The following is a 22,154-nucleotide window of genomic DNA, read 5'->3' as shown; positions in this document are numbered from 1 at the left end:
ACTATTAAAAAAATTCCCTCGTCGTAGTGCAACGAAAAGTTTCGAACGAAACACCGAAATGTTCCATTCCTGCAGCCAAAACGAAACGGCGAACGAAACGGAATTTATAACTTAGGTTCTACCCGGTTAAATTCCCTAACAAATGGTATCAGAGCTCGGGGCGTCGTAACCCCGGTTTGCCTCCGAGGGGGGAATGTCCCTCGGGGAAGATCTCGGAAACCCCGGTGTAATATCTCGTGGTTCCCACGTTGCCGCCGAGTAGAGGAGCGAGATGGTCCGTGTTGATTCCGCGTGGAAGGGGAGATTGTTGGGCTTCCACGCAAAAGCAAATAGTCCCACATCGGTAAAGTGGTGGGGATGGGTTATAAGGGAATGGGGACCCTCCCTCTAACAGCTAGCTTTTAGGGGTGAGTTCTACCCGGTTAAATTCCCTAACAAATGGTTCAGAGCTGGGGCATGGTAGCTCATGGGAAGATCTTGGTAACCCCGGTGTGCCTCCGAGGACGGTGGAATTCCCTCGGAGAAGATCTCGTAGTTCCCACATTGCCAATCCGTGGAGGGGTGAGATTGTCCACGTTGCTTCCGCGTGGAGGGGGAGATTGTTGGGGTTCCACACAAAAGCAAATAGTCCCACATCGGATAAGTGAAGTGGATGGGGATGGGTTATAAGGGAGTGGGCACCCTCCCTCTAACGGCTAGCTTTTAGGGGTGAGTTCTACCCGGTTAAATCCCCTACAGAACAGAACAGAAAGAACAAATTCTTCAAAAGAAAACATAAGCAATGTAAACAAATTCAAAAAAAATGAATGAAATATCTGAGATCAAACAAAATTAGCTGAAGAAAAGCTCAAAAAATCAACTAAGTTACAGAAAAATAGGAACAGAAAGAACAAATTCTTCAAATGAAAACATAAGCAACGAAAAAAATTCCAAAAAAAAAAAAGTGAAATATCGCAAAAGAAAAGCTCAGAATATAACCTAAAATTACAGAAAGAGAAAACAAAATCTTCAGAGGAAAACATAAGAAACGAAAAAGAGTCAAAAAAAATAAATAAAATGAAAAAAAAAATAGCTGAAGAAAAGCTCAAAATATCAACTAATGGAACAAAGAAACTCCTTAGAAATCCGTCCACCGACCTTCTGGCTATAGTTCTCGGATCTCTCACTGGATCTTCGTCCCTCGAACACGCCTCATTTGGAGCTTCGTGAGATTCTCCTTCGGCCATGGCGAAGAACTAGGGTTTCAATGGCGAATAACTAGGGTTTCAATGGTGAAGAAAGAGGGTTTTACAGTTTCTCAGACGGAGTTTTCTTTTGATTGCTTGTAAGCAGAGGAAAACGGATTCTTATTTCTTTTGTTCTTCCCCGACAGTCAAGTCTCGACTCAAATACTAGGACGAGAAAAACAAAAGGTTAAGGTGGGCCCGACATAGGGCAATGATAAATTCGCACCGCTGGAGGATAATTCGCTCCCCTTGACAGATTAAGAAGCGGGAAAGTCTGCCATACACCCTCCTTCAAAATGGTGCGAATTATCCTATAGGGGGTGCGAATTTACCATCAGCCTAAAAATAAATACACTTGACGGGGGTGGCTCGGTAAAGAAAGTGGGGCGAATATATCGTTAAGCACCCTGCTTTACTATTTTCAAAAATTACTGTACGGACCAGACTATAGGATGATCCAAACCGTCCATGTGATGGGCCACAACCTAAATAAGCTGTGCCTAAGAAATCATTTCTATAGGATGATCGTATCCGTCCGATCTATAGGGGAACTGCATAGTATGGAAACTTCTATAGATGGGACGGCTACGATCATTCTATGGAAATGATTTTTTTGGGACACATCCTATTTACATTGTGTTCGATCATATGGACGGTTTGGATCATCCTATATGTTGTCCATACAGAACTTTTTGAAAAATACGGCACTATAAGGGCTTACACCATATATAAAATCTGATCTGCATCCGATCTTTTTTTAAATTTTCATTCGCGAGGGATCGAAAAGCACTTACGAGAATGGAATTGCTAGGGACCATCGCAGAAGGCATTTCGTGGTTGGGCTTTGCACGTGAGAGCAGGCCCATAGTCTCAGATTTTGTCCTATTCATTTGAATCATCTGAGGTGGGGCTGCTCTCACATGCGAAGCCTATCTGAGAAATGCATTCTGTGATGGTCCCTAGTGAATCCCCGGAGAGAGATATATAAGGTAGGTAATTAACGGCGAAGATAGCTAGCTAATAAAGGAGTATGATTTTATTTCCTACATTATATATAAATCTATAGATAGCACTGAAGAGATAAGGTTTAGGTAGGAACAAGGGGTGTCAACGGATCCACCTATCTAACGGTCACGATCCATTCAAATTTCTTATCGGTCGGATCGGATTCGGATTGTTCTTCGGATCCTACTTTCCACGTCGCGATCACGATCCATTTTAAATCTGACCGTCCATCGGAGTGTCCTATTATGTCCTACTAAGCTTAGTACACAATTAATTTTTTTTTAAAAGAATTAGAATGTCAGTCCACCATGATGAAATGCAGTGATCGACTTCAAAGAAGTGACTAAAAACAGGGAAAAATATGTATCCACTATCCAGTATTCTAAGAAGATAATAGAAACCAAAAACTTAGCAGGAGTTTTCCGTGCATACTGCTCGGATGCTGGGAAGGCAAGGGTGATGCGATGGCGAGGGTGAGAGCAGTGACTAGCGATAGCGAGGGTGAGAGCAATGACTAGGGACAAAACATTAATTAATGTCAATGGAGTAGATGGGTTATAGTTACCGATAGGAAGATGAGATGTTCGTTCCACAAATGGGGAAGGGATACTTACACGGGAAGGAAGAGGAGATTTACTTTGAAAAGGAGATTTCGTTCAATAAAGATGGAAACCGGTAACTACTAAAAGAATATGACTATTTTGACGAGAATATTGCCACATAACATTGATGTTGTAATGATTTTGAGGGTATTACTATAAGATGATTTCGGACGATAGGAATATGAGATGTTCGTTCCACAAATAGGGAGGGGATACTTACACGGGAAGGAAGAGGAGATTTATTTCGAAAAGGAGATTTCATTCAATAAAGATGGAAACCGATAACTACTAAAAGAATATGACTATTTTGACGAGAATACCCCCACTTAACATTGATGTTGTAATGATTTTGAGGGTATTTCTGTAAGATGATTTCGGATCGTGACTGTCCCTAAGGACTTTCGCAGCATGCCTGGATCCGATCCAAAAAATTTCGGATCATATGATTGGGAATCCGAAATATGCCCATGGACCCTCTTGGTATGCTTATATCCCGTTCATTAAAGTTCGGATTCGGATGGTCCATCGGACCGTCTGGATCCATTGACACCCCAAGGAACAATCAAAGTATAAATGTGCATGCAAATTTGGTTGCCAGGAAAAGTCTTTCCACCCAGAAAGAACTTTCCTAAGCCCATTCCTTTTATCACTTTTTTTTAGAAAACATTTTTTTATTTTTTGGGAGATGATATTTTCACTCCCCCTGCATTACGCATGCGCCCTCCTTATGACATGATTTGACGTCAAAAAGCGTTAAAGTTGTCCACTGTTCACGTCAAATGACGTCATAAGGGGGGGCGCATGCTTAATGCTGGGGGAGTGAAAATATCATCAACCTATTTTTTTTATTGTTTTATTTTTTGAATGGTAAATCCATGTCTTGCAACCATGAATTTTTTTTCATGATAAATTAGTTTCTCTAAGGCTAAGCCGCAGCCAGGAATATTTTTTTTCATGATAAATTAGTGTCTCCGAGGACAAGTTTGGCTACCATGAATTTTTTTTCACGATAACCTAGTGTCTCCAAATGATGAGAGAGGGGCGAGGAAGGGAGGTGGCTAAGAATCAGGAAAGTAGTGTCTCAAATGAAGCGATGAGAACTCGCTAAAAATTAGGAAACAAAAAACTCAAATAAAAAAAGATCAACTTTTCGTGATTTTCACCCACTTGTCACCCTTGTCTCAATCGTGCCCCTCAAATCTCCCTCCTTCTCCCACCCGTCCTCTCTTGAAAAAAATTCCTAGCTGCCAGATATGGCCCAAATGGTCAGAGAGGGGTGGAGAAGGAGAGACTCGAGAGGGCACGAATAGGTTGAGGGTGAGAAGTGGCTAAAAAATTAGGAAAAAATCGACCAAATTTTGAGTGGAGTTTTTTGTTTCTTGGGTTTTCAGGCTTTTCTTGCCCTCTTCTCACTTAGTCCCTCTCCTATCTTTCACTCTCCCGCTGTCCGTCACCATTAGATAAGCTAATATTCCAGAAAAAAAAAAATCATGGTAGCCAAATGTGCCTTAAGTGGTGAGAGAGGGGTAGTCCTGGTGAGAGGAGAGACTAGAGGGCATGAATGAGTAGAGAGTGAGAACTGGCTAAAAAAAAGAAAAATTCAATCATAGCTTGGGTAGAGTTTTTTGTTCCTTTGTTTTTTAAGCTTGTATTACCCTCTCCTCAGTCCTCACTCAATCTCTCTCATATCTCTCCCTCTCCCAACCTCCCTCACCTTTGGGTTAAAGTTCCAAGAAAAAAAATTCAAGGTAGCCAAACATGCCCAACAAAAGTAAGAATTTTTTCCTTGAAAGTATTTCGCAACTTTGGATGCATGTCGATTAGTAAAAGAAAATATGTGATATTAGGGGGTGCAAGTTTGGCCCTGTCAGCCCTAACCCCGAACAGGGTCTGGGCTGGATTTTCAACCCTGAGGGGGGGGGGGGGGTCAAGGTTCATTTTTTAGGCCCTGACTCAGGGTAGGCTCAGGTTCAGGGTTGATACCCTGAGTCAACCCGACCCGGCCCGACCCTAAGTTTTCTATTATAGAATTGAACCATCTGTGGATGTTTCTTTTGCTAATGTTTTCTATTATCTTGGATTGATTTTTCTTTAGATTATTATTATTAATTGTCTTTGTTGCCCGTCATGTTATTGAATTCATATTGTCTATTTTTTCCCCTTTCTCTGTTTATTGATCATTTTGTTCTATATGATATGTGGTTGCTTTATTTTTGGCACTCTTAACAGGTATTTGCACTAGGGTCAATCAGGGCCGACCCGGCCCAATCAGGGCGAATTAGGGTGGGCCATGGCCGCACCGAGCCCTGTAGGGCATGCAATGGGTTTTCGGCCCTGACTCAGGGTCAGGGCAGGTCAGGATCAAGATAACGGGATCCAGGGTTGGACTAGGGTTTTGAAAAACCCGACCCAACAGGACCCTGTCGCAGCCCTATGTGATATGTTATGGAATGTTTGTGTACATTGCATTTCCTGCGCTTGTCAGTTTCCAATGGTTAGTTCAACGGTCGATCGTACAATGCATTTCATGCACTGGCCAATTTCCAACAGCTAGGTTAATCGTCGACTGTGGTTCATCCGTTCTGACTGGTTGTATTCCTATAATGGCTATTTCTCTTCCAAACTCTAGAAATATGATCCTTGGGTCTCTAGAACTCATCTCTTAATATTTTCTTAACACTTAGTACGACATGAATTTAACGAAAGAGAAATTGAATAAAAAAGAAACTGTGCAAAAACTGGATCCACGGTCAAAAATTGAAGGCTATCCTTTTTAAGTTATGTTTTGAAGACAACAAACACAGCATGATATTTTATAATATGTGTTATACTAACTATTGAATGTCTTGAAAGAATACCCATCTAAGCTAGTAAGCTACGGCACATTATAGCAAGGATCGAAAGATGAAGCATTGAGTAAAAACATTTTGGAGCATTGAGCAAAGGATGAGGATGTATTGATCAAGCATTGAAGAATCATGATTGAAGATCGAAGAAGAATGACGAAGAATTGAAGAAGAGATGTAATACTTAGGTTGTAAAAATAATCCCTCATTTTTCTCGCAAGCAACGAGACTTAAGGATGTTAATCAAGTTAAGAATGAACGTGAAAGGCATTAAACATGAATTTGAGGAAAGTGAAATTAAAGTCCGAAAGAAACTGTGCAAATATTGAATCCACGATCGCTGGGGATAAAGCTTCGAGATTGGTGAGAAGACACTGAATCGACCTTTAGAGTGAAGCTTGGGCATAAAGCTTGTAAAGGTTTGATCTACATCGGTAAGGAGATCAGTTTAGTGAAGGCTCAAGGAAGGGACATCCTTAAGAGAGTGGATGTAGCCGTGTTTTGCCGAACCACTATAAAACCATCTTTCTCTCTCTATTTCTTTACTTGTGCATTAAACTTATTATCTTATTCTTGCTTTATAACTGAAATAGTTTTAAATTGAAAGGTTCATAATCTGCCCTCTCGTATCTCTCCCTCTCGCAGCCTCCCTAACCTTTGGGTTAGTTAATGTTCCAAGAAAAACTTCATGGTAGCCAAACATGCCCAGAAAAAAGAGAGAACTTTTTCCTTGAAAGTATTTCGCGTGTTTGGATGCTTGTTGATTAGAAAAAGAAAATATGTGATATGTTATGGAATGTGTGAGTACTTTGCATTTTCTTGCACTTGTTAGTTTCCAATAGTTAGTTCAACAGTCAATCGTACAACACATTTCCTGCAATTGCCAATTTCCAATAGCTAGTTTAACAGTCGACTGTGGTTAGTCCATTATGACTGCTTGTAGTCCTACAACGGCTATTTATCTTCCAAACTCTATAGAGATGACCCTTGGGGTCTCTAGAACTCATCTCTTAATATTTTGTTAACACTTAGTATCACATGAATTTAATGAAAGAGAAATTGAAGTCCAAAGGAAACTGTGCAAAAACTGGATCTGTGGTCGACCATGACCTTCCATATTCAAATATTGAAGACTATCCTTTTAAGTTATGTTTTGAAGACAACAAACACAAAATGATATTTTATAATGGGGAGTGATAAATCGACTCCCAAATATGATAAATCGACTCCCCATGTGTCTTTCTCTCTCCTCTGGGTTAGAGAGAGAAAGAGGAGAGAGATAGACACATGGGGAGTTGATTTATCATTTTGGGGGTCGATTTATCACTGCCCTTTATAATATTTGTTATACTAATTATTGAATGTCCTGAAAGATTGCCATCTAAGCTACAGCACATTATAGCAAGGATCGAAAGATGAAGCACTGAGTAAAAGAATTTTGGTGCATGGAGCAAAGATTGAAAGATGTATTGATCAAGCATTGAAGAATCATGATTGAAGATCGAAGAAGACAGTAAAACTAATCCCTCATTTCTCTTGTAGGCAAGGGGACTTAGGGATATTAATCAAGCTAAGAATGAACATGAAAGGCATTGAACATGAATTTGAGGAAAGTGAAATTAAAGTCCAACTGTGCAAAAACTGAATCCATGAATGCTTGGGGATAAAACTTCGAGATTGCTGAGAAGGCACCAGATCGACCTTTAGAGTGAAACTTGGGCATAAAGCTTGTAATGGTTTGATCTACATCCGTAAGGAGATCAGTTTAGTGAAGCCTCAAGGAAGGGACATCCTTAAGAGAGTGGATGTAGCCGTGTTTTGCCGAACCACTATAAAACCATCTTTCTCTCTCTATTTCTTTACTTGTGCATTAAACTTATTATCTTATTCTTGCTTTATAACTGAAATAGTTTTAAATTGAACAAAGTTAACGTTCCGAAGCTTAGGTTAGGAGATTGCCTTACCTGGGCCAACAGATGATCTATTAGTGGGGCTATAGTGGGGCAGACATAGTAGTTCTAAAACCATTCCTTCTCCTCACACTTCTTCATCAGCACCATCATCATCAGAATTGTTGCCTTGAGATTGCCATTTTTTTTTCTTGAAAGATGACTTTATTCAGAGGAGCAATGGGGACAAGATGTCCCTCATACCCAGAAATTACAACAGCCAAATCATGGAAAATACCAGACAACTAAGATGATGCATATAGCATCTCCAAATGATCAGGAGCCACAAAAATGTACATCACATCCAGTAAAACACCAGCTTTGCAAGCTCATCCGCCTTGAGATTGTCATTATAAACTCCCCGTTGACATAATCGAAACAGGAGGGTTTGCACACAGAAAGTTATCCATATGTATTGCCATGAAAATTAGCAAGAAAACCAGGCATAATTGAACACACACAAGCTGAAGAAGAATACAGTAAGCACCAAAAATGCTAAGGCAGCAAATTCAAAAGGGTCATAATCAAACTCTGAAAAACTGTAACAATCTGGTTGAGAACTTAATTAGAACTTTAGTACACTCATCTTTCAAGTCACTGATTCTACAAACTAAATATAACAGCATCAGCCTTAGCCTCAGTGGGTTTCCATTCTATCATTCTGTTCCTTCAATTTCCAAGAAGGCTAAAACATTTCTGATGCTTTGAAAAAGAAAGAGGTTTAGCTTGTTAGCGACAACTGTTACTATAATCAAGCCAAGCACTTGTCTCAAGTCTCAGAGACTTAATAGTGATGAAATAAACTAAAAACCAATTAGGCGCTTTCTTAATTTGCCCGTATATAATTTAATAACTCAAAACTCAATGATGAAAGGTGGTTCGATAGATTACCGACCCCACCACTTCCTTTCAATGGCGATCCCGAAAAATTAAGAGATAGTGATCATGCTTGTTCAACCTGAGTTGAATCAGCAACATGCTGTTGATGTTCCAGAGGTACACATGGTCTCCATATTGTTCCCTTGGGTTCGTCCATGAGAGCAATACCAATATCAGAAAGCTTTTTCCTGATTTCATCAGATCGCTCGTACTCCTTGTTCTTCCTCGCCAAAGCTCTCTCCTCAATTTGCTGTGACACTTGCTCCTCTGTGAAACCTGCTCTCTTCAATGCCTTATCCTTCAGTTGTTGCAGAACCTGTTGGGATGAATATAATGACGGGGGTTTAAACTTCATCAAAAGAGGAGATAGCATATTTAAGGGACTCTTCAGACGCCACCAAAATAGGTCTTTATTTTCAATTAAGCTTATTTGCAAATGGGGCATCAAAGCCTCTTTGGAATTGATTAACTATACCATTTCCAAAGCTATTGTAACCATTATTTGCAAATAATCATATTTAGTTTCAACACCATTTGCATTTAAGATCATATGAAAATATATTTTAGGGGTATCCAAAGATGCCCTTACCCTTTACATAATATGACAGTAAAAGTACCTCGGAATAAGTTGAAGATGGCAGCAGTCCCAGAATATTCAGAACATTTTCTACTTCTTTCTTTAATGCAATAAGAGACTGAACAATCACTAGCTGTTGCTGCTTCTTCCCCTGAACAAGGAGATGGTCAAAATATAATTCACAATGCACTTCATTTGCTAAAACAATCAAAGGTAAGATCACAGTCCCTGTTTGTTTAAGATTATGACAACCGATTGAGAGTGCCAAACCGATTATTGGACTCAAAATTATGTTTAAATTTGAGTCCAATAATCGATTTAGCACTCGCAATTGGTTCTCATAATCTTAAATGAACGGGGCTATAGTGTCTAGAGCTAGGGTATCTCAGCCAAGTGAAACCAAGGATATGTCATCTACAAAGTGAATCCAGCCTAATCAAACTATTTCAAAAGAGATTCAGGAATCAATGAAATCATACCTTTACTTTGGTCAGGTTACCGTTAATGGCCTTCAGAGGTTCTGAAAGAGCAGACAAAACAACATTGGTATGCAGGTCATCTGCCATTGAAGTTTGGACAACAGTGCAGAACTTCTTAATGCATTCTTGGGCATCGGGGATGATTCGCTCCTTAAGGTTTCCTCCTTGAGATGGGGGTAAAGCCTCTGCACAATCATGCAGAGTCTGCAAAACGACAGATAATGTCGCTTAGATTAATACATAATGTGATAAGGTCCATACAGATCTTTCATACACATATGGAACAATAGATGTACAACACAATATAAAGATGGACATATCTTTGCAATTTTAAGAGTCGGTCATACATGTGAAACAGTGATCCTTGTCAATTGGCAACTTGTTGGCAATTTATGAATGCTATTTTTTTTTTGAATGGTAATTTATGAATGTTACCTGATAAATGTAGAAAACCTGATCTGAAGCACTTTCAAGCAGCGAAGCTGAGTAATTGACTGGAGATCGATAGTGTGTGTACATCAAGAAAAATCGCAAAGCCAAAGGATGATAGAGTTGGGTAATCTACGATATGAGGTCATAAAAAATTACTCAGAAAGAGAGATAACAAACACTGCAACTCAGAAAAAAAAGAACTAAACACCAAACATTAATTTAAAACAAAAACAAGGATGCCTCAACATACAAACTTACCTCACGAATTGTGAAGAAGTTTCCTAGTGATTTGGACATTTTCTCATTGTTCTCAGTGACAAACCCATTATGCATCCAATAGCTCACGTTGCTCTCTGAGCATGCAGCACAGCTCTGGGCAAGCTCATTTTCATGATGGGGAAAGATTAAATCCATGCCGCCACCATGAATATCAAAGGAGTGACCTAAATAATGAGCACTCATGGCACTGCATTCAATATGCCATCCTGGTCTTCCAGGACCCCAAGGGCTATCCCAGCTTGGCTCACCAGGCTTTGCAGACTGCAATTAGAAAACAATAAGTAAATTTATACTGTGGATCTAATTAAGAACATAAAGCATGTAGAACATCAAGGAAAATAACATTGTTTCTCTCACTTTCCATAATGCAAAGTCAGCAGGGTTCCGCTTTTTTGGATCTACGGCAACCCGTTCCCCTGCTCGATTATCTTCCAGCTTTCGTCCAGATAAACGGCCATAATCAGGAAATTTATCAACGGAGAAGTACACATCTCCCTCAGCAACATATGCACATCCATTGTCAATAATCTGCCAGGTAAAACCAATCATCGGAAATACAGGATACAGAGCAATGATAAACTTGATAGATGGAAAAGAAAATAAATACAGTATAGTCTATCACACCTAACACATGATTTTTTTAAGGGAAATGTTATCAGCACTACTGTATTTTGATGATGACACTCCTCACTTTATTAAAAGTACGGTATGGCCCGCACCATAGGATGATCCAAACCGTCCATTAGATGGGCCACAGGCCCACAGCCTAAATAGGTTGTGCCCCAAAAACCATTTCCATAGGTTGATCCTAACCCTCCGATATGTAGAGGGTTAGGATCAACCATCTAACATTCAGTCACTCTACAGATCAGAGGGTTAGGACTTAGGATCAACCTATGGAAATGATTTTCGAGGCACAACCTATTTACGCTGTGGCCCATCTAATGGGCGGTTTGGATCATCCTATGGTGCGAGCCATACTGTACTTTTAATAAAGTGAGGAGTGCAATCATCAAAATACAGTAGTGCTGATCATGGTTGTCCGAAATTTCGGATTTCGGTCAACACCGAAACCGAAATGACCGAAATCCGAAATTCCCGAAACGTACAAAATTTCAGAAATTTCGGTAATTTAGGTGAAATTTCAAACAAAATATAAATTTTTTATTCTGTTACAAAATTTCTGCCGAAATTACCGAAATTTCGGTAATTTCGGCCCAGAAAACCGACATTTTGCCAGTCTTCACCGAATTTCGGTTTCGGCTAGGTCCGAAATTTATGCTGAAACCGAAATTCCAAACCATGGTGCTGATAACATTTCCCTTTTTTTAATACCCTAACAAATACATCAGTAATAGGGAAAAAGGAGAAACAAAAAGTAGGCTTAAAGAGTGAGGTATCATATGACATCACAAGAAAAGAGCATCTTGATACACGCCGATAGGAGATGTCGCGGTAAGGATGGAATTATGAGAAATTATGACTAAAAAGTATTCAAATGCAAACTAATTCAGCAAGTTAATTAGCTAGTTCATGAGAAGGTAAGGTCATTTGACGCATTTGGACTCATCACTCCCATGAGGCCTCTGTCCAATTTTTCTTCTTGCAAATGAATTAATTTACATAAATGCCGATGGACATGAAATCAACGACAGGTCATTAGTTAGTGACAAGACAATATCCAATGCTAGCCATTAAATGGCTAAAAACTCAGAGGCATGTCCTCCTTAGACTTCATTTAATTTATTTACAGAAATGGAGATTGATCCAGCACATTCAATTCATGGGGTGTCAACTTTCCAACATTCATTGTAGGGGAAATGCACTAGCTGACAACCTAATTAATGTTTCCTGATATTATGTAATATCTTGGCAGCATATGCCTGTTCCATAATTCTGCCAGGCCCTTCCTTAGGGCCCTGCAAATTTTGGATTTACTTACTTTTCACCGTTTAGCGTACTTTTTAATCTATTGCCCAAAAAAAAAAAAAACCCGACCCAAAATAATGCTTATATAGGTAATTACTTCAGAAAAATATATGGTGATGAATCAATTCATCTATTGCTGCATCAATAAAAAAAAGTGCAGAAAAAGCTACATATTGAATTAATCCAATAGCTATTTTCACAGACAAAATCTAAAAACGAGGAAGAGAGGTACCTGAGTGATCATGTCCTTGATCTGGTTCATGTGATCAGAAACACGTGGTTCTTGGGTAGGAGGCAAGCACTGAAGAGCAGCCATATCAACACGAAATTCATCACAAAACCTGCTACTCAAAAGTAATGGATCCTCTTCCAATTCATTTGCTTTACGAATTATCTGCAGGAGTGCAGAAATAACAAGTACAATCGAACAATATATAGAAGGACAATTGGAATAGAATAAAGGAAACTTCCAAATATTTCTAATACAGCTGAAGAACCAGAGTATGAAAAGATGGGAACAATAATTAGCGCAGTATTCAAATCATTGATAGTAAACAGAATTTCCCTAAATTATTCACATCCATTGTGATTTTGTTTCTCAACGCCAACACAATTTTAGGGTATAATTGAACAGTCACAAGGCTTCCGACACTTAGCAGATATATTGAGATAAGATAGTGAGAAGAGGCGACTTGTGCCAAGTTGATGGAGTAAAAAGAGGTAGGGGCAGACCGAAAACAACTTGCGTAGAAACAGTGAGGAAAGACTTGATGGCTAGGAACATAACAGAGAATAGGAGAGAATGGAAGAAAAATGATCCATATAGATGAACCCAACTAGTGTCAGGATTAGACTTAGTTAATTTGAGCCGGGTAGATTCTTTCACCTTCATCATGAAAATTTTCTAAAGGATTCATTAGCCGACCCAAACTGGTTTGGGACAAAGGCTTAGTTGAGTTGAGATAGTGATATGATTCTATCCCATGGAAGATTAAAAAAAATTAATGTTTAAGAGGTATATTAAAAAAAAAGATGTGATACAAAAGCACCCCACATCCAAGCCAGTGTAGTGTAAGGGGCAAGGAAACAGATATCAGAATGTACACAAGGCTACAAGAAATTCTTTCAGAATTTGTATGCATCTCCTATTATTTCTAGTAATAACAATATCATTCACATAGACGATCAAGAAAATACACCCAGCATCCGAGTGGAACTAAACACTGATTGGTCAGCAACACGTTGCTTCATACCAATGCGCATAACAGCCTCACTAAATCTCCCAAACCAAGCTCAGGGAAATTGTTTTAGTCCAAAAAGAGCCTTACAAAGATGATATACCGATCCTATCTCCCCCTGAGCAACATACCCAGGAAGTTGCTCCATATAGACCTCCTCAGTTAAGCCATCCTTAGTTCACAGTTAATGAGATATGAACACGGACAGATAGAATTTTCGCAACTGGAGAAAACGTAACAGTATAATCAACCCCAAATGTCCGAATGTATCCCTTCGCAACCAAGCGGGCTTTCAAACGCTCAACAGTACTATCCGGCAAATACTTAACTGAAAACACCCATCATCAGCCAGTAGTTTGAGCACCAGACGGAAGCGGATCCAACTGCCAAGTGCCATTGGAATGAAGAGCATTCATCTCGGCATGCATGGACGCATGCTAAACTGGGTGAGCTAAAGCTTCTACAATAGATTTAGGCACAACAACCGAAAACAAAGCAGAGAGAAAGGTATGATAAGGACAAGTACGAACACCTGAGATAAAGTCAGAAATAGGAAGCCATTCAAAACAAAAAGGTTAGAAATAGGACGTGGAACAATGCGGTAAGAAGTTCGAGAAGCAACGGGAGAATCAACAACAATTGAACCAAAAGGAAAAGTAGATGATTGAATATCTGAGGTAGACACGTGACTCGTCAGCCAGGGAAGGCAATTGGGCCGGTGGAGGGAAATATAAGGTAAGTGCATCTTGTTGAGTCTACCAAATCCTTCGAGGGACACGAGTATAAACCTGTAGTTGAGAATGTGAGACATCCAAAAAGGATGAAGGAATGGGAAGATGCAGACTGGTGTCACGAATAAAATTGTTCACCGAGACAGAAAAGTAAGAAGCAGTCTCAGAGAAGGCAACATCAACAAAAACAAATACCTTGCACAAGGTGGGACTGTAGCACTTATACCCCTTTTGAGTTCGTGAGTAACCAACGAAAATACATTTTTCAGCACGAGAATCTAACTTGTTTAAACTAGGGTAAAATTTGTGAAAAAAGACACGCAATCACAGATTCGTGGGATCGAAGGAAAGAGATTTTCAGAATGATGTAGCATTGAGAATGGAGTTTGATTATCCAACACAGAAGAAGGTAGGCGACTAATAAGGAAGCAAGCAGTGAGCACAACATCACTCCAATAGCGTTAGGAACCTTCCTTCATATGAAACATGAGGGAGCGAGCCATATCAAGAAGATATCGATGTTTCCTTTTAGTCACTCCATTTTGCTGGGAGGCATAAGCACAGGAGGACTGATGAAGGATACCACATGTGGTGCAAATATTAGGCCTAAATAAGTGGCATATTTGCAAATTAGTATTTTATTAGGGGTATTTTAGTCATTTGGTTATTTAGAGTTCTTATTTTAATAGGCTTCTTTAAGAGTTCATGTTTTAGTAGGTTTCTATCTTTTAGGTTGTTTAGTTGCCTATATATAGGCCTCTTTACTGCTTATTTTGTAACTTTGAATGATTATTGAATAAAGATTGATTCTCCCCTCTAATTTCCTCTCTTCTTCTCCCCAAAGTCTTCTTCTCCTCTTTCTCTTCTATTCTTCTTCTTCTCTCCCTGAATTCGTCTCTTCTTCAGGTTATTTTCGTCTCTTCTTCCTCTATTCTTCTAATTCTATCCCCTTTCGTCTATTTATCTCCCTTTTCCTCAACTTTTCTTCACGGTGCTGCATCAACATGACTACAAGAAGGATTGAAACCCATCACAAGTAAGAAAGTAATCTCAGGCATTACCAGTACGTAAACATCCAATATGACATGGATATTGATTGCAAATCTTAGAATAAAAAACTCGAAATGCAGAGAAATTTTTTGGATGGTAGTTAATATAAAACAGCTGTCATTCTTAAGTAATCATCAACAAATAATAAAGTAGAACTATCTATGATAGATTAGGCCCTTGTGGGAGTAGTAGTGAAATTTTGTCCATAACATTTCTATAATTGCATGGATATTCTGCATAGGGCACTCTTAGAATCTTGCTTTCGTAGTTGCTTTGGGTCATAAAATACTAGAATAGTTTAGTTTGTTCCTTTATTTACTGCCCCTTGCTCTCACCTTTTTTTTTTTTTTGAAAATTGACATTTATTATTCCAAAGAGTGCCAAATGAGGGACAAGTTGTCCCCTAACCGGCTACAATAGTAGTGCCACTACATACAATAGAATTGGCTTACATATCCGTTACATGCTATCCATCCCCATTCCCTAATACACTGCCCAATAAAATCAAAGGTAATTTGTTTAGGAATTATATTTATTTTGGTGAATTTTGTTTCTTTTGGTGAAAAATCAAATATTATTCATTAGAACAAATAAATGCTTTATATGATTTTTCATGAATTTTTTGGAGTCAATATCTATTTTTGACATAGTTCGACAATGACCGATACATCAAAATAGACTAACTCAAACGGACGAAAGACTCAACTAATTATTCTGGAGGGAAATGACGTCGTGGTACATTCCCAGTTCACAGGACTCACAGTGAAAATAACTAATTGGACTTGACGCTAAGAAACTTCGAAGCTTCTCAACTAGAGGTGGCCCAAATGGCAATGCCACTGAAAGGAATCAACAGAACTTTGTAGGGCTGCACTTTCCCGTTTTTTATCTAAGTAATAAAGACCAACCACCTCACGACCCAAACCAATCTTCCTCCTAGTCTTCATATCCTAAAAACACAATAAGAAGGAAAGAAATAAACAAAACAATTCAGATGTTTGGTTAATTGACTAACAAAAAGTAAATTGAAAGAAAATTTGGGCACACAAAAGACAGTATATCGAATTTACTGGTGATTTGGTTTGATAATCTTGAATCAATAAGTGACCCAAAGCAATAAGAAAACAAGAGGAAGTGCGACGTTGTTGAGCTAAAGTGGTAGTTGGTTACTTGCCTTTGACCTTAGACCTCAAAAACTCATCATACTCGGCACAAGAAACCACTAGAGAATCACCTTGCTCAGCCTGTCCTGATGACGGTGGCACTGAGCTTTTAAGTGCAAAAGCTAAAGCATGATTGGCATATCGAGAAAGCCATAACTCTGGATGCAGATCATGACAATAGTCGATAGAGTGACCCTCCATACAGCCGTGAGTGCAGAGGCGGGTTCCACAACCTCGAGTACCACAGCCTCACCCTGAATCACGGTCACTACCACGACTACAACGATCTCTACCACATGCAGATCGATCACCGCGACCACTACGATCATCACCCAACTGAGCAGCTACGGCTGAACACTCAACAGAAAGCTCACTCAAACCCTCAACTCTCATAGACCTTTACACTTGAGAAAACACCTCATCAGAAATGGAAGAGACCCTAAACTAACAGCTGCTAATGTATAGAGGAACTCTGGTCCCAAGGCATCCAGAAACTGAACAACGAGCAAATCCTGCTGACGCTTGGCTAGGACACTGACATTATTTCTCTAACACACGCATGTTCGTTTGTTTTGTGATACAACCTATTCCGTCTACAGTTCTTCCCTCTTATTGCTTTCATGTGCTTTTTGTGCCAGCATCAATTCTCTATTGGGTTTTTCCTGCATCAATATTGTCTCAAATGCTTGATAAAAAAAAGGTATCATTTTAGAGTTTTGCCATGAAAAGTTAATGTTGATCGGCTGTAGGATTTGATATTGCATATCAGATATTCATTCAATATCAGACGTAGGCCTAATATGCCAGCATAGCAGTGGCACATCAGATCAATGGTTCCAATCACCAAATGCATGTGCCATGTGTATGATAGGCAATATCTTAGATTATTTCGAGCAATAACTACACCCACAGTTGAATTCATAAGCCCACAAATCATATGAAGTATTTTTCAAAAACTCCATATCCCATCTAACCAGAAAAAACTAGGGAACACGATATGGGCTCTATGCATAAATATCGTATGTAGTGAAAATAAATCCATCCACATACATGAGCATTATGCTTAAATAAAGCTTACACGTCCAAGTGAATGAAGATACAACTTGCACTAAACCAATAATAAAGTGACTAGAAAACATACCATTTTCCCAAGCCATGCTCTATATTAATTGACACAAAAAGAGACTTTCATGTTCTAGCCTATGGTACTCTAATTTCCCAACTTCTTCCACTAGGGTTCTCCCTCGGTGACAAGCCAAAAAATTCCCACTGTGATTAATTAACCATACTAAAATTCAGGATGTTGATAGTGGCAGGTAAATGAGTGGGTACCTGTAAACCCAATCAATATAAAAGCTTCATCCTCAAATTCTTACTAGATATTGAAGTACAAGATATGCATGAATCTTGCCAGTTCACACACTGACCACAAGGCAAAAATTGAAGTGGCCGACTGTGTTCTGTTACTTAGCTCTTAAACCAAGACATACACATGTTCATGTTGGCTCGCAATGGGTATAGAACCATGACCAACAACCAGGAGCTACGTTTAAGTGCCCACTGCATTTCTACGCCCGCCAGTGCCCTCAAAGGACCCTCTATGCATAAAAACCTATATAAGCAGGGTGACAGCCATTATATGCTGGGGACACAAAAACCCCGCCTAAAAGCCAAGGTCTCATGGCATCGTTGACCAAAACATTTAATAGACACCTGGAAAGATTGGTAGCAAGGATTTCATATTCATACTTAAAAAGCACATTAGGAGCTTTCTAATGTTAATACCTAATACTACTTTAAAAGTGTAGATACATCATTTGATGAGTTGTGGAGTTCCAAAACAATGTGGAAAACAAATAAAATAAAGCTACGAATAGGGAAGGTCTATCACTTATAGCTCCAAGAACACAGGGCCCAAATGGCCAGCTTACCCTGCCTACGATAGTGAATTGCTACACCTCAATTCTATTGAATTTTTTTCTCAAACATATTCCAGTACACAAACTCTCCCCTGCTCCACCTAGTGATATCTTCAAAGTCACACTCTTGCGGAAAACCATGACTCAATGCCTCCTATTAGAACCATGAATAAAATTGGTACAGGAAGAAAGGAATTACCTTCACTCCCATCATTGAAAAATTCCGCTAAAGCCCTTGCCCATGATGACCACTGTAACTATCAAGTACGCAGTTTTCCTTTAACGAAATTGAATCATAAAGTGTCTAGTTTGGATAACTGTAGGCTAAATGTTATCGGGATACGAGTACGAGTATCAGATACTAATATGATCTAGTATGAGAATCCATCAAGATCCAAAATCTTAGGATACAGATACGACAAAATTATGAAAAGTGAGCATGGGATATGGGTAAGAATCCTTTAAGAAAATGTTAAAATAGAGTTTATTATTTTATTTTATATTTAAAAAAATAGATTAGTCCAAATGTGATTTGAATATTGAAAAGCATAAACATCTCTCTCATGCAACAAATCAGCACCTCCTTTTCTAGGGACCTCTTTCTCTAATTTTGGATTCTCTTTTCCTTTATGATTCAGAATATAAAAACAATAAAGGATGATTTACAACTTAGGATTCTTACTATTCTCATTTCCTTTATGATGAAGAATATAAAAAAAATAAAAAAGATTTATCCTCAAAAGGTCATCTTTCTTTTGTCTTTTATGAAGGCCAAACACGTAAACAATAGCGGCAAAAGCAAAGGCCAAAAATGAGGACAGATCAGACGTATCAAACACGTATCTCACATCCTTACCATATCTTGTTAAGTCAGGTACTACGCCCATTTTTATGGACCTGGTTTTTATAGAGTGTGTTTTCTTTGTCTTTTGCTGATTAATAATTTCTTTACTCAATCAATTATGATAGAAAGACAGTATAGACAAACTATAAGCCTCGAATTAACATGTGGAAGAGAACTAGAGAGGTGTGTTCTAAATAAAATACAACAGCTTGACACTTGTCTCTGAGCATATACCAAGATATAGAGATACTACAATTTTGTCTCTTCAACAACATATAATTTGCTCCAAACTTCATACAGTAAAAGTGATTACTTTTTTTGGGGGGAAAGACATACAATAAAAGTGATTGTGTAGTCCAACCTCCACAATAACACAGTACAATGTATATATATGAACTCACCTTGTCATCAACGTCAGTGAAGTTGCGCACATAATTCACATCATATTCCAAATGTGTAAGGTATCTGCATAATTTCAAGCAAGTAAAGTAAATACCTGGTGAGCATCAACAACATGACATGATCAACCAATAATGCAAATCATCTACTCTATAATTCTATGGAAAAAAAACCATAAACCACCTACTCTAGCTTTTGGGAGTAAAAACTTTAAAATGTGCAGAACTCAACCGATATCAGAATTACAAGTGAGGAAGAATATTATTAGTGCTTAAATCCACAAACAAATTTTGATCCAACAACTATTAAATAGCATCAATGTAGGATTATGAATAGAATTTGGAAACTCAGGCGAGATCTTTCTTACATATCATCAAAAATAATTCAAAGGAAACATGCACTGGTAAAAATCATAATAACACTCAAGAAAAATAAATAACGTAATAAATACAGTGATACGAAAAAAATAGCATTATGTATGGACCGTTAAAAGAGATCTATAGATTCCTATGACACTAACTTTCCTCGCTGAAAGCGATGCATTTCCAGTCCACAAGAAATTCAATAGCTGCTCTCTTAATTCCGTTTTTAAAAAAAAAGCCTCTCTCCTAATTTCTGTTCAGGAATATTAGCTTCCCTCATCTTCAACGTACAATAACCCCTTATTCTCAAATAAGAAACCTGAAATAAATCATACAACCAAATACAACCCACAATCCTCAGTCTCCATTCTTGATATATATGTTTGTAGAAAATTTCTTGTCTTGCCCATTTTAGCAATGGATAATCAGAGCAAGAATCTAAACTACAAATTGGATAATTCTGTGAATCATTCAATTAGTTTTCCTCAGTTCAAGTCCTAAATTTATCTTAAAAGAAAGAATGTTCAGACTTCAGAGAAACCCTATAAGGCTAAAACTAAGTGGGTATTTAAAAGGGAGACTCCTTCCACTCATTCTACATACTGGAAATACCTCGTAATCTTTATTCCACTAAGAAGTCATTATGGCTTGCATATTAGTGACTAAAGACAATGGTTGTTCTTTTCAAATAACTTCCACGGAATAATGGGTTGCTTGGATGGACATCAACCAAACTCATGCCTCATCCCTAGTATTCTAACCGGTAGAAAAATGCAAAGAAATTTGCCATTAAGTCACAAATTATGGACACATTATCTTTCAAACAAAAAAAAAAAACCTTGTGGACACACTGTACTTGACTAACCAAATATCTGTAACATAGTTGGTCACCCCAAAAACATGATGAAATGATATCACAATTAGGTCACAGAATTGGATTATGCAGGTGATCAATGTAAAAACTATTCTCTTACATATATTCAATACTGATAAACCAATTAATTCTATTAATTAAAAAGGAAAAAAAAAAAAAGCAACAAAAAAGGGGCAGACCCTACCCAATCCTAAACTCCGAGCTATTTACACCACTCGAGCTAAACAATCCTCCATCTAATTGGTCTCTTTCAGGATATGTAAATAAGAAATGTCGACCACGCTACTTAAGGACCTCTTTAGTATCCATTAATTGTATCATTTATAAAACTAATATAATCACTATTTACAAATAATTATACTTATCTTCACAATCAGTTGCATATACAATTATATTCAAATAATTTCTACAGATACCCAAAGATGAGCTAAATCTACAATTGCACCAATACATGAGCAGTCCTCCAACGCCTATCTTCACTACAGACAATGGAATTTTGCGAATCACTGCCCACCCAAAAAAAAAAAATGCAAAGTGAGGTACAGGTAGATAGTTTTTTAAAAAAAAATGGTAGTTGAATTATTATCTGTTGTTCAGATTATCAAGTATTTTCAAGATCAATAAAAACCCTTAAATAGCACGCTGAAAGACCAGCTCCATTTAGCTTACCCAGAATTTCATTTTAGTGAGCACAGATGTTCTCTAATTCTTTGTGCAAGGGACATAATCCATGGACAAGATAGAGCAAAAATGCAAATATAAAATAAAATAAAGAGAGTCTAAAAGATTCCCCAGAAAATTAAATCCCCTCAAAGGCACTTCCAATTCGTTTCCTAATTGGGTTAGACATAAGCAAGTCCATTCAATTGCGAATTAAAGCTACAAGAAAAAAAATTGAGAAAAAGAGAACATACAATCCAAATAGCTAAGAAATAGAGAGAGAGGGGGGGGTGCCTGTAGAGAACATCGAAGGCAACATAGGCACGAGCGTGACCGATGTGGCTTAGATCGTAAGCAGTAACACCACACACGTACATGCCTACTTTCCCTTTGATTTTAGGGTTGAAAAGCTCTTTTTGTTTGGTCATGGTGTTGAAGATGTGGAACTCTGGTTTCTCCATCTCTGTTTTGGATCTCTGCAAAAAATCAAAACCCTAACCCAGATAGAGAGAGAGAGAGAGACGTTTTCTGTTGAATAAATAACAGATTTTTCTTGCAGAAAATCAAAACCCTAACCCAGATCCACACGCGTAAGAGATTTTTCTTCAAATTCTCGGATTCTTTTCAGACAAGGAAACCGTTAAAAAGGTAATTTACTAAAAAATACAGTTATGTTTAAGAAATATCGGTTGACTAGTTTCTTACAGTCCA

The 22,154-nt window shown here is 38.3% G+C and overlaps 2 protein-coding genes across 3 annotated transcripts in view; both read right to left on the bottom strand.

Annotated features, from left to right (window-relative positions):
* The window catches only part of DCL4 (dicer-like 4), a 77,216-nt gene extending 75,845 nt beyond the window's left edge, over positions 1–1,371 (bottom strand). For both annotated transcript variants that reach the window (XM_077367066.1, XM_077367067.1), the window contains exon 1: positions 1,138–1,371. In XM_077367066.1, the coding sequence (XP_077223181.1) occupies positions 1,138–1,226 (89 nt within the window). In that variant the 5' untranslated portion in view covers positions 1,227–1,371. The remainder of the gene's footprint in view (positions 1–1,137) is intronic.
* Positions 1,372–8,124: 6,753 nt separating this feature from the next.
* On the bottom strand, positions 8,125–22,080 carry LOC143856070 (cysteine--tRNA ligase, chloroplastic/mitochondrial-like). The gene is made up of 9 exons (XM_077366109.1): positions 21,738–22,080; positions 19,550–19,613; positions 12,436–12,597; positions 10,632–10,802; positions 10,254–10,535; positions 9,999–10,124; positions 9,564–9,767; positions 9,125–9,235; positions 8,125–8,823 (listed from the first exon to the last, which is right to left on the bottom strand). The coding sequence occupies exons 1-9, from the start codon at positions 21,902–21,904 to the stop codon at positions 8,572–8,574; spliced, it is 1,539 nt and encodes a 512-aa protein (XP_077222224.1). The 5' UTR covers positions 21,905–22,080; the 3' UTR covers positions 8,125–8,571.
* Between the last annotated feature and the right edge of the window lie 74 nt (positions 22,081–22,154).

The sequence above is a fragment of the Tasmannia lanceolata genome, unplaced genomic scaffold (genome assembly GCF_043159265.1).
Source record: "Tasmannia lanceolata isolate RefF3 unplaced genomic scaffold, GAP_Taslan_0.1 ptg000023l, whole genome shotgun sequence".
Classification (NCBI taxonomy): Eukaryota; Viridiplantae; Streptophyta; class Magnoliopsida; order Canellales; family Winteraceae; genus Tasmannia; species Tasmannia lanceolata.
This window is presented reverse-complemented; position numbering and strand designations above follow the sequence as displayed.